Below are 13,232 nucleotides of genomic sequence, written 5' to 3' on the forward strand. Positions count from 1 at the left end.
ATTTTCAAAATTGTGGTTTGATTTAGAAGAAATTAAAATAAATAACATAATATAATTTTAATTCTAATTCGCCCAAATGGCCTTGAACTAAAACACTCATTCTGAGTTAGGGTCCTAATTAGATTTGAGTTTATGGTATCGAATCGGAATCCACATCCAAACTGACATTCTTAATAGATTTAAATCACCTATTGGATCAAATCTACACCCTCGAACTCAAACCTAATGACCTCCTGTTGGATCAAATCTACACCCATTAACTTGAAACCTAATGGCCTACTTATAGGGGCTGTAAATGAACCGATTCGATAGGTTATTATCTAATAATGCATCAATTATTGATAATCCTTTCTCATACCTTTTCAACAAGAGAAGTCTGTGCTGTTAAAGAATAGTGCTCGTGTCGTGCTATATCCCTCTTACATCACTGTTTCTTGAATGCACTTCTTAGCGGTTAATCCTTCTGTTTCTTGAATGTACTCCTTTAGTGGTTAATCCTTCAGGAGTCGACTACTAAGTTGATTACATCAGTCTGTTGTGCCGCAATGAATACTTCAATCAACTCAATCTATCATCAGTCAACTAAGTGTTGTAGCTTCTATACCATTTGAAGGTTGCAGCTTGACCATGTGAGACCGATGACTATTTGATGGTTGTAGCTTCGATACCGTTTACTGGTTGCAGCTTCAGCTCAATCTGTCACAATGGATGCTTCAGAGAATCTCAATGTGTCTCTGAAGTATGAGGTCTGTATACTTGAGAAGGAGCTTGGGATTCAAAATGAGGAAAGGGACTTCGACCAGAGACTGACTGATGATACTCATTGGCAACACCTAGAGAATATCAAGAAGATTGCAAAGCTTGAAGCTGAGTGCCAAATCAGTTCACAAACTTGTGGAACTAGTTGAAGGGATCATTCAGAAAAGTAATGAGAGTAAAACCGGTCAAGGCATATCATCTGGAGATGATGATGGTTCTTCTTTACATGATAAATCTGCATCAGAAAATGGATATGTGGCTCGAACATTTCAATGGGGAATCTCCAATCTCACTTCTGTTTTACAGAATTTTATAGCAGCATGCAAGGATCTTTTGTCTGGTAAGATTGGCCTTCAAAGAAAGATTTGGAGAACATTCCAAAAACATCTAGTACTCAGAGTGAAGCATTGAAAGCTCAGCTGCATGAATCAGAAGCAAAAGTTTCAAATTTACAGAAAGGAATTGAAATACTTGAGAAAACCAAGGAGCAGATTGAAGAACAGATTGCAAATAAAAAATCCATTAATGAAGACCTTGATCACAAGTCTTTAATCTTCGCAGGAATAGAAAAACTTGCCTAAATCTAGGGAAGCAGTTGAAAGCATTGGCATCAACAGATGATGGACATTTATTAGACAAGGTGATATATATGACCGCGAAGTCTAACCATCATCGCCTACAGTTGCTTGACCATATGAGAGAAAAGGATCACTTGGAGCCCACAAACTTAGTTCTCCAAAGAAGGAAAATCCTGTGACTGAACCACCACATCCACTGATTCCAGCTTCCGAAAACACAAACCTCAGCCATAAAATCTCGTTGAGAAGTATAGTTCAGATGTCACTGGAGAAAAATGCTTCCAATAAGAACCCCACCAGGCAAGGCCGATGAAGGAATGCTCATGAACAAGTGTCTTTATGTGAGGAACAAATTGAGACACAAGAAAGGCATTGAAATCAACTGAATGGGACTGAACGGATAGTCTTCATGTAAACTAACCTGCCAGCATAATATCAATTCATATTGACCAAAGAAAGGCATTTACCTAAACGATACCAAGATAATAGACAATGCTAACAAGCATAAGAGAAATTTTAGTAGTAAGCTTGCTTAGTGATAAAGGTTCTTTTCTGTCTATTAAGATTATCCCTCATCCTCAAACATAATGACGAAGAAAATAGCTCCCCACTTAGTATGATAAGATTGCCTGGGCTAATCTCTACTGCCTAATTTTGCCTGATATTATTACTGATTATGAAACGACTCCAAATCTGAGTCCGAGTCTTGCCCTACTGGCCATTCCTTCCAATCTTTGTCAACATGCTTTTGGGCCCAAACTACTGCTGCACGTGCAGCTTGAGGAGCACCTGGAAGTCCTTTCTCTCTGAGTGTATCAGCCATGTCGATGAATGGAATAACCAGGAGTGTTCCCGGCCCACCATATTCTGTATGTAGAAACTTGCTAAAGATCTGCATCAAAAGCACCATTACATAAGAATCACTTGGATGAGAATAGGATGTGTGATTTAACAAATAGATATACCCTTGTCATAGTTCAGATGAAGAACAGAATGCCAATAAGAATGAAATGCCACTCAGAGGCCAGGTGTCTAAAATTGAAGCATTTCAAACTAACAAATACTTCAAAAAGAACCCAACTGATAGAGATTGTCACCTCAAGCAATCTGAGTCACAGCTAGTTAGAGATGCACTAAGCAACAACAACAACAACAATAACAATAATAACAACTCCTAAGCACCCACCAAAAAAAACATTCTTAAGCAGAATAATAAGCACATGAATTATGCAATGACTAATTATCCCAGGGGAAAAAAAGAAAAGAAAAGAAAAAAAACAGCATGTTGGTTACTTAGAGAACATATTAACATAACTCCTAAGGGCTGCAATTTACTTAGTACACAAAGTTGGAACATGCATTCTTAACCACACTCCTAGAATTGTTTATAGGACTGTTTTACAGTCTAATACAAAAGCAATTCAATATACCCCTGATAGTCATGATCAGGCTACCTCCGAAATCTCAGAAAGTTCACTTGTAAATTGCACCTCCATGACACTAAAAGCTAAAATTACAGTCATTTACATCATAAATTCATGTTATGCATCAGCAAAACCATTTAAGCCATAAAAGAGTTAAACCACTTGGAAGCTTAATCAAAATAACAAATATTCTTGTTCGACAAGAATTCACAAATCACCTATGATGTCACACCCCACTTAGATGAGAGAATGACCTATTGACTAGTTAGGACCAACCACTAGCCCAATACTAAACTAGGGTGTCACAATCTCCCTGCATAAGGCTTGATGTCCTAGTCAAGGCTCAAACTCCAACTCATACGCCAGAATGCCTAATCACCTACATGTAAGGCCCAATAGTAGCAGAAGCACACATTTCTAACTGCTTGACATATTTAGATTTAGATCTACTCTAATACTAATTGTAACGACCAACTTAGAAACCTATGTCAAGCCTAACCACCAACATAAAATATTTAAACCAAGTCTCAGTAGCTAAATCATCTAAGCTCGTAAAACTTCTTTACTAGCGAGAAATTCACCATGTGGGATTAAGCTTGGGTATTACATATGACATTGTAGTACTCCTTGAGTTTGATCACACATAAAGTTATTGGTAGTCAACTAACTTAAGGAACTCCATTCTTTAAAACTTAAAGCATAAAAAGTCATTTCAGTTTAGCATCAGCTCCACATTTTTCCTAGAACAAGATGAATAACTATAAGATGATGCTCTCATCATATGTGGTACACAGTAAAAGATGAAGGATGACTTCACAGAAGAAATCATTCTTTCACTTATTACAGAACTTTAATCAATCCTAATTTGCCTCAGTTCTTGATCTTTCCGTATGCATCAGCTCAGCTTCAAATTCACCTTTTTGGTTGAGTAGATACAACAAGAATAATTTGGCACTATAAAATACTATCTAGAAGAATCAAAGGCAACGATAGATGTAGGTACAATTACCAACTACCCCATAGGACCGAATCAAGGAATGGATTCATCACCACCACCAAGAGAGCGTATTTGAGGGCATAACATAGTTACCCTTAAGAACACTACGTAGAACCAATGAAGAAAAGCCTTCAAGTAAACAAAGTGACGATAACAAGAAGCTCCAATTTAGTAAATCCTACACATAAAATTTAGGACGGAAGCATACCTCGGTACAGACATCGACGACTTCACCGACTGAATCACCGAAGTACTCTTTCTTTTTGGTCAGCCTCTGAAGCATATGCGCGCGGAACCTGGTTGTCTCCTGAACCAGAAAATCCAAAAGAAAAAAGAAAAAGACGCAAAGAATCACCAGCAAGTCCAAGAGCCCAAATGGAGTAATTAAAGCCAAAGAAGCAGGGTGGGATATGCGCGCGCACGGCGAGGGCAAACTCGGGAATCGGATCGGGGAACTTGTACTCCGCAGCTCTGCACAGAAGGCGGTCGGGCCGACGAGAGAAACGCGAAGAGCGGCGGAACGACGAAGGCGGAGGAGCGGACGAGAGGCGAGAACGGGCAGGAGGAAGGGAAGGCTGTGCGAAGGGGCGGTAGAAGAGGGAGGGACACGGCGGAGGAAGAGAGGAGGTGATGGATCTGGAGAGAGGAAGGCGGTGGTGGGAGCACAGCAGAGCTGAAGCCCTACCAGCCGCCATGGACATCGTGAGTTAGGATCAGATCGATTATTTTTCAAAATTAATTGAATTATAAAAAAAATAAAATACCTAGATTAAAAAAATTAAATAAAAAATCAAAAGAATATTTTTTTAATTGAAAACGTCAAAAGAATTTTTTTTATTTATTATCAAAATAGAATTTCATGTATTCTCACTATATTTTTATTTATGAAAATATTTTTATTTTTATGTGGTGGTAGCATTTACAATATGTGCATTTTGATTTTGATTAATATTAATAATATTATATTAAATTATAGTAGTTATAAATAGATGGTACAATTAGGATACTTTTATTTCTAATGAAACACTTATCAATAATATCTTGTAATAATCTGAAAATGATTGATTGATTATTATATGACAGATTTATTGAAATAGATAAGAGTCGAATCTAGACGAAGCTGAGACAATGTCCTTCCTCGTAGTGGTTAATTGTCTGATTTATTTTTTAGTGATGATTATGAGACCGACCGTGTAAAATTGGAGTAATAGATTTCACTTTTTGTTGAAATGTAATAGCTAATAACTACTACGATAAATTATTTCTATTCAATATTGATCAAATGTTTCTAGCTACCAGCTAATTTTTATCCAAGTCACTGATGAAATGCTAAAACTCCAAAGATTTCTGGTGCTGATACAAACAGAATTAAAGAATCCCAAAACAAAGAATAACAATGAAAAAGAAGATCAACCAAGGCATTGATATTATTAATTAATTAGATTATGCCGAGAATCATCATACAATAATAGTACTCTTTTCCGACCAAAATAAAACTCTGAGAAATTAAAGCAAACACATGCATGGACAAGATCATGAATCATCCTGCTGCCAATTAATCCTTAATATTAATACTTAAGTTCCACTTTGTTCCTAGCTTTGATCGAAGAAGAAGATCTAGAAGCATTTCCGGTGCACGATCGATGGCCCCGACTCATCGTACTCGGCCTTGGCAATCCACATCTGCATTCATAATCAAGGTCAAAAATTAACAACTCCACAAGAACTACTGTTCAATCCCGATCGATCGAAAGATATATAGATCTGTGTCACTCACCTGTTGGAAGGTGCTGAGCGATGCCAAAATGGAGCCTCCGATCCACACGCTGTACTTCCTCTCCGGCGGCGCCACCACCTTGATCTTCATGCTGCTGGGCGCCAGGGCGATGATCTCCTTGCTCATCCTGTCGGCGATGCCGTCGAACATGGTGGTTCCTCCGCTCAGCACGACGTTCCCGTAGAGATCCTTCCTGATGTCCACGTCGCACTTCATGATCGAGTTGTAGGTGGTCTCGTGGATGCCCGCGGCCTCCATCCCGATCAAGGACGGCTGGAAGAGCACCTCCGGGCACCGGAACCTCTCGGCTCCGATGGTGATCACCTGCCCGTCGGGGAGCTCGTACGTCTTCTCCACCGACGAACCCTGGTTGGCCGTCTCCAGCTCTTTCTGGTAGTCGAGAGCGATGTACGACAGCTTCTCCTTCATGTCTCTGACGATTTCCCTCTCCGCGCTGGTCGTGAAAGAGTACCCGCGCTCCGTCAAGATCTTCATCATGTAGTCCGTCAGGTCGCGCCCCGCCAGGTCGAGACGAAGGATGGCGTGCGGCAGCGCGTAGCCCTCGTAGATCGGCACAGTGTGGCTGACGCCGTCGCCGGAATCCAACACGATCCCCGTCGTGCGGCCGCTGGCATAGAGGGAGAGGACGGCCTGGATGGCGACGTACATGGCGGGGGCGTTGAAGGTCTCGAACATGATCTGGGTCATCTTCTCGCGGTTGGCCTTGGGGTTGAGAGGAGCCTCGGTGAGCAGGATGGGGTGCTCCTCCGGCGCCACTCGGAGCTCGTTGTAGAAGGTATGGTGCCAGATCTTCTCCATGTCGTCCCAGTTGTTGACGATGCCATGCTCGATGGGGTACTTCAAGGTCAAGATGCCGCGCTTGGATTGAGCCTCGTCGCCGACGTACGCGTCCTTCTGGCCCATGCCGACCATCACTCCTGTGTGCCGTGGACGGCCGACGATGCTGGGGAAAACGGCCCTCGGAGCATCGTCCCCGGCGAAACCAGCCTAATTAATTAACAATATTATATTACATTTTAGTTTTCACATTAATTAAATATATATAATTGTTTGTTTTAATTACCTTAACCATTCCAGTGCCATTGTCACAGACAAGAGGTTGGATATCCTCGCCTTCTGCCATTAATCTCTAGCTAGTCGATCGATCGACCTGCACATATATAAATATGAGTATATATATTAAATGGATTAGCTTGCAATGGATAATTAAGATTAGACAAATAATACCGAATGTGGATGCAAGAAAATGAGAAGATTAATTAATTAGGAGGATTTTGAAGAACAAAATCACTTTCTTAATTTTAAGATTTGATCGTGGTGTGGTGATTTAAAAGGGGAAAATTAAGAAGCATAGAGATCTAGAGGATTCATTGGGCTATTGTGAGCGAGAAACAATGGACATCCGGGTATTTCTATCCGACTTCTATGGGGCAATATAATTATATTCTATGGTGTAAACTGTTGTTAAATATATAATAAATATTTCAGTAAAAAAAGTATTTCTAACATTTAAATACAATTTTAATATCATGTTTGTCTATTTTACTTTTATCTATATTTATATTATTTAACTAAAAATATTAATTTTATTTTGCAACTAAAAGTATAAATCTCTTAAAGAAATCCAAAAATAACATGTTTGTATATGTTAAAATGATGACTATATTATTGGAATCACCTCTTCGGCAAAAAAGATAGAATCTGCCATCCCCGATTTTACACGGTTGCCTCCACGATCATCTGTAACTCTGTTTTGCAGTTGTAACCAACTCAGCTATACTCCAAAAGCTATTGAAGTCACCTCTCTAACTCCCATATCCTATCTTGGCGTTGATAGGTTATAGATGTGATTTGATTAATATAATAAAAGATGAGATAATGTAAACAACAAAGTCCACAATTTCTTATGAAATTCGCTATTATTATTATTTTTTTGAAAAAAAAAAATATTGTAAGCTTTTAGTACTAAGTATTAAAGTTTTCGAAGAAAAAAAAACTCTTCAATTTTATTTAGGTTGGTTTGGAAATGGCAAACGATAGTATTTATTTGATCCATTCTCTTAATTACTTCCCCTTTGATGCTAATCTAAATAAGCATCATTTTTAACAACATTTTTTTTTATCAAACTCATATTCTTTGATTTCTATTTTTCTCACCAGACAATGATATACTTCATGAAAGTAATGGTAATGGAAGTTCCCAGAGGGATCGACAATGAATTATTTCTGCAGGACAATTACCAAAACAAGTCACCAAAGGATGAACGCAACAAGCAGCAAAATTGTTCTATAACAGCAATTCAGGCAGCTTTCCTCTCAGTAATTCTACATTCTTCATTTTAGGCATCTTTCTTGCTATCGGGCAAAGAGTTCTCGATCGAATGAATTTGGTTTCGGAGGTTCTGGTTGTCGCCTAAGAGACGGTCATATTCGATAAGCAAGTCGTCTGATCGTTTCTTGAGAGCTTCTGCCTTCAGTTCTGCAACCTTTGCTTCTTCTGTTCTCTCTTGTGCCTCGAACTTTAGTCGTTTTACTTGTTGATTCAGACTTGCAATTTCTGCATCCCGGGTCTTGATCTCATCAGAACCCCCAGCCTTTGCTTCTTCCAGTGACCGGTTTTGTTTCATCACTGCTTCCATGCTCTTTCTTAGCCCGCGCAGTTCTCTAACGTAATGGTGCAGACGATCGATTATGAGTGCAAGAAAAAGGGAATAACCTGCAACATGCAGATGTAACTTCTGTAATACAACTAGTAGTTTTGTGAGATGCCAGTTGATGTAAAAGGATTGATATCAATGATTCAAAATCCAGAAAGATGCATATTATCAGAAATCAAGAAGATGTGCTCATTTGCAGAATGATAGTATGGATGTTTAGCATGAGAGAAAAAATAAATGAACACGTCAGGACTACCAAATATTCAACAGTACGGCTGCCAAAGTATACAGCTGCTATATACTACAAGTCGCTATAGTCACTTTTATGACTTCTACATATTAGTTGGTCAGTTCTATTAATTTGTTACCTCTGCACTATACCATGAAAATCAATATCAAATTAATTTTACTTATAAATCCATCATCTAATTCATATTCTCTTGAAGATATGGTCTAACCTCATAATGTTCTTGTAAATCTAGCAATAATTGGATTACAACAGTTACTCTGTCATCATAAAAGAATTATTTACAACCAAGGTTTACTAGTAGTCCAGAAGAATGATCATCCCAATAAGTTGCCTCTCAGCATCCCAGGTTATGCCTTTGGATTTGATAACAAAAATGCAGTAAGAAGCAAAAATCCTTGTCATCAATGAGAGAGGAGGGGAAAGTTATTGTTCATGACCTTAGCTTTGATAATAAGTTATCTTATAAGTGACCACAAAGGCTAAATTTTTGGGTAGAAATTATATTGGTAACTTCTGAATTTGGATTCAGGTTGTGATTCAATCCCGATAAGCTCTCTCCTCAACAGTCATATCAAATTGCAATATAAACGAATGATTAGGCTTCAAATTCATGTTAGATACTGGTACTCTCTCAATGACTATAGTTGCTAAAAGTTATCAAAAGTAGGAATTAATTATAAATTATTTAATGACTTAGTCTAGAATTATAAAATTGTGTCTAAGTTACTATAACAGTTTTCCCCTGTCTACTGATATACATCCCTTGTTTGACTACAAGTGAATCACATAACTAACAACTCTAAATTGCCAAGTAACAAGTTAATTCCTTTTATGAAAAGAAAAGTTGCATTACTCTTGTGAGAATTTTAAAAGGAAGCATGTCACGAATTAGAAACAAGGTGACTTTATGCTTAGCTAGACATTTAGAAACAAATCTCATGCACTTATATGATGGCAACATTTAGTCATAGATCTTCTAGTTGAGAATCAACTAGACAAATATGTCAAAACACTAAGGAGAAATAGAGTTCATGAGTGTTTATATAAATCAATCTAAAGAGATATGTGATGAAAAAGAATTGCTAGACAACATACAATTTTAGGGACTCCCCAAGGGAATGCAGTCACTTAGAGAAGCAAGAGAACTCTCACATACATGGTTAGATCCATGATGGCATCTGCAAATTTGCCTATATCTTACAAGGGTAATGCCTTTCCAGCTACCATGTAGATCTTCTAACCTTCAGTATCTTCTACACTTCTACTACTTATGAACTTTGGACCAGAAGTTATACATGTCATTTCTCCTAGTGATTGCAACTCAATCCATGAGTACAAAGCACACAATTCAATCTCTAGATCCGTCGTCCTTTGGTGAACAATAACTCATAAAGTTTATATATGCCACACATTTACATTACAAAGATTTTCTATCATGTTGTCTCACTTCATCTCTCATATGTTTATAGGCCTTTGCTCTATCTGACTCCTGATTACCAAAGTTGCATGACCAATCATGCTAGAGCAGGCAAAACCACCAAAATTCCCTATTCCTTTAACATCCATATCAGATCTGATTACTAACTTGCTCATGCCAAGTCTTCTTGTCACGAATCCGCCCCACAGCCTGCCCTATTTCAACGACGACCCAACATGATTTGATTTTGACATAGATTTTTTAAGTAACAATAATCGCATAACAAATTTGCAATTGTGAACTTTGAGTTCTTTTTTAGTGATCGAAATCATATAAAGAATCAGGAAAAAAATCCATAGAAGATCTTTTCCAAGAAAGTTCCCTTTTTCGCGGGTTAAAGCTTCGATCATGATACGATAAATATGTCCATGATTCACGCACACCATAATGCGATCAAAAAGACAACGGAACGAGAAAGATCTAGATGGCAGAGCGTATGTACCCATGAGGGAAGCCTCAAGGAGGTGGCGACTCATGAGGACCTGGTCGGTGGGCGTGAGGCCGAGCTCGTCGGATCGGCTACGGATCTTGGCCATGCTGTAGAGGCTGGAGCTGAGGACGACGAGGACGGTGCCGGCGACGGTTTTCACCATGACTGGGCCGCGGCCGCGCTTGAGGCGGTCGAGGGCGAGAATGGCGAGCTTGCGGAGCGGCGTCTTGAAGAGAAGTGACAACGCCACCGCCACCTCCGCGGTCAGCACCGTGAACAGCAGTTGGATCATCTTCCTCCCCCAAATCGGATCGCGAGCAGCGAGCAAGGAGATGAATTGGATCGATTCGATGGACTCCAACGCCTCCAACACAAGAATTCTATGGGCAAAGCGAAAAGTAGCGAACTTGTATTCCAACAAAGTGTTAAAAGGTCTAAAAACGGAAAGATATCCCCGAAATATTCTACCACCGCCACGTGCACCTATAAAATAATAATAATAATAATATAATAAAGTGATATAAATTTTATAATATATAATATACAATATTTTCTAAATTTATAAATTTTAAATATTCTCACAAATAAAAATATTTTAAAGAACCCTCAAAGGTACACAAAATCTATAATTTTTTTAAAAAATCCATTTTTAAAACATAAAATATATAATTTTGTGAAAACATCCAACAATTATCTGGATTGGCTGGTAAAGGTTTGACATGCGGTATATTTGGAAGGCAAGGGTAGAAGGATGATACATGGAGTAAGTTTGTAGAGTTTGATGTATCTTAAGGACTAAGATTTTGATAGGAAACGACTCAAAAGGCGAGGGAAGAAGGATGACACGATGAGCAAGCTTAGTACATTTGAGGTATTAAGGGCCTAACATGAGATGCACTCTCTCGATCGAAAGCGAGGTGAACTAGGGGTAAAGGATTGGGAGCTTAACCCTACCTTAGGCAATACAAAACATTGTTAAGGTGGGAAACATACAAATGTGTAACCTTTGGCCAAATCGGTGAGGCCCTCCCGCATCGGGGAGAGCTCGGGAGTCGGGAGGACCACCGGTGTGACGGGGCATGGCGAGACCAGTGGGGCGATCCCGCCGGATTTCTTCGCGCGGATGAGGAATGAAGTCGTATTCCGGGGGGCGAAAGGGGCGGAGCGAACGAACTTCTTCTTCGAGTAGAACCGGATCGCCTTTACGTGATTCTCGTACTGGAACTCTTGAAATGTCGGTTGATTGTATCCACCGACAATGCCACCGTCACCAAGAGGCACACCTCCGGTAGCCGCCGCCGCCTCCTTGCGGTGACCCACTAATTTCTCAGCCTTCCAGTTCATCACACGACCGGGCATGGCTCCGCCGGGGGCAACGAAGGGCGGAGGTAGCCGGCAGGAACTGGTGAACCCCCATCGGATCCTCCGGCGCCGGAGGAGGCCAGATCCCAAAGCCACGGTTCACCATCATCTGCGAGGGGTCGTTCATCGATTCAATCTAGAAACCCTAAATCCGAATCCCCCAAACACAAGGAGCAATCGAACCCCAGAAAAATCGAAATCGAAGCAAGCGATCGAGTAATTTAAGAAATCCGCCGCCGCCGCTAGGTTTCGCTCGCACAGGGAGAGGAGTCATTCGCTCGCGCAGGGAGAGGAGTCGCTCGCTAAGTTTCGCTCGCGCAGGGATGAGAGGGTTACGCTTACGTCTTGCGGGGTAATAAGGTAAAGAAAATTTACTGAACCCCGGAATACGTAATTACCTAAGTTTTTCTTGGTTTTCTGATTCCGGGTTGGATACCCTTTTTGCTGATGTATGCTGATGTGTCAGGCATAAAACATTACCTGGGAATCATTGATTACCTAAACCAAACAAAGTTTTTGTTGATAACTTTGGATGAATAACTAAGGTAATCACAGATTACCCCCAACCAAACGCACCCTTAGTTCAAAAAGGTTGGAGCTTAAGCCTCTGTTTGGATGGGGTGAGGGAAGGTTTATTAACGGAAGGGGAAGGAAGGGAAAGGAAGGGGAAGAGAAGTATTTATATTTTTCTTGTTTGGGAGGAAGAGAAGGTTCATTAACGTAACATATGCTATCTTGTTTGAGAGGAAGGAGAAGGAAATGAAGGTTAAATATATAAAATTATAAAAATATCCTTATAATCTACAATAATTTAGAAATAATTGTTCGTTAGATATTTTATCTTATCTAATGTCTTATAACTATTCGTTCAATGAGTTCGTCAATCGAAATTATAAACTAAATATATAAAATTATAAAAATATCTTTATTTTTTAAAATAAATTTATATGTGAAAATATATATATAGCTCATAAGATTAACACAAATTAATATTTACAACTTAAAAAAATAAAAAATTTAAAAAATAATAAGTAAATATATAAAAAATATACGAAATACACTTTGGTATGATAAAAGATAAATCAACATTTATATATATATTTTTATAAAAATTTACTGATGTAAAAATTTATGACGAAGGTCGACATCGAGGAATGCGAATGATGAGATCCTGTGACGACTGCGTTATGTGACGAGGAGCAACGGTGCAAAAATCTAATAGATAAGTTATTTTAATAATTAATATTTTAATATAAGGATAAAATTGGAATAAATATGTTTTAACATTTCCTTCCCCTTTCTTACACCCCAAATCAGAATGTAAGGAATTATGTCTATTTATGGACATGCAAGGGGAAAGCTTACCTTTCCTTCCCCTTCTCTCCCTTTCCCTCACTTCTTTACAAACAAGGTTACAAATTCCCTTCTCCTTATTTACCCTTCCTTCGCCTTCTCTCACCTCCTCCCAAACAAGCTGTAACTCTAGGTACCGATCTGTCA

General features: G+C 39.1%; 3 protein-coding genes across 3 annotated transcripts; all 3 read right to left on the reverse strand.

Moving 5' to 3' along the window:
• Window positions 1-1,838: 1,838 nt before the first annotated feature.
• On the reverse strand, window positions 1,839-4,459 carry LOC141831393 (protein PLASTID REDOX INSENSITIVE 2, chloroplastic-like). The gene is made up of 3 exons (XM_074718750.1): window positions 4,181-4,459; window positions 3,967-4,065; window positions 1,839-2,229 (listed from the first exon to the last, which is right to left on the reverse strand). The coding sequence occupies exons 1-3, from the start codon at window positions 4,457-4,459 to the stop codon at window positions 2,005-2,007; spliced, it is 603 nt and encodes a 200-aa protein (XP_074574851.1). The 3' UTR covers window positions 1,839-2,004.
• A 916-nt stretch (window positions 4,460-5,375) lies between these two features.
• On the reverse strand, window positions 5,376-6,679 carry LOC141831392 (actin-11-like). The gene is made up of 3 exons (XM_074718749.1): window positions 6,620-6,679; window positions 5,536-6,543; window positions 5,376-5,441 (listed from the first exon to the last, which is right to left on the reverse strand). Exons 1-3 carry the CDS (start codon window positions 6,677-6,679, stop codon window positions 5,376-5,378), a joined length of 1,134 nt encoding a protein of 377 aa, XP_074574850.1.
• Window positions 6,680-7,744: 1,065 nt separating this feature from the next.
• LOC141831394 (uncharacterized) lies at window positions 7,745-10,766 on the reverse strand. Its single transcript, XM_074718751.1, has 2 exons — window positions 10,383-10,766; window positions 7,745-8,272 (listed from the first exon to the last, which is right to left on the reverse strand). Exons 1-2 carry the CDS (start codon window positions 10,660-10,662, stop codon window positions 7,896-7,898), a joined length of 657 nt encoding a protein of 218 aa, XP_074574852.1. The 5' UTR covers window positions 10,663-10,766; the 3' UTR covers window positions 7,745-7,895.
• Between the last annotated feature and the right edge of the window lie 2,466 nt (window positions 10,767-13,232).

The sequence above is a fragment of the Curcuma longa genome, chromosome 7 (assembly GCF_044706935.1).
Source record: "Curcuma longa cultivar G26 ecotype Majalengka, Jawa Barat chromosome 7, ITB_CL_G26_1.1, whole genome shotgun sequence".
Taxonomy (NCBI): Eukaryota; Viridiplantae; Streptophyta; class Magnoliopsida; order Zingiberales; family Zingiberaceae; genus Curcuma; species Curcuma longa.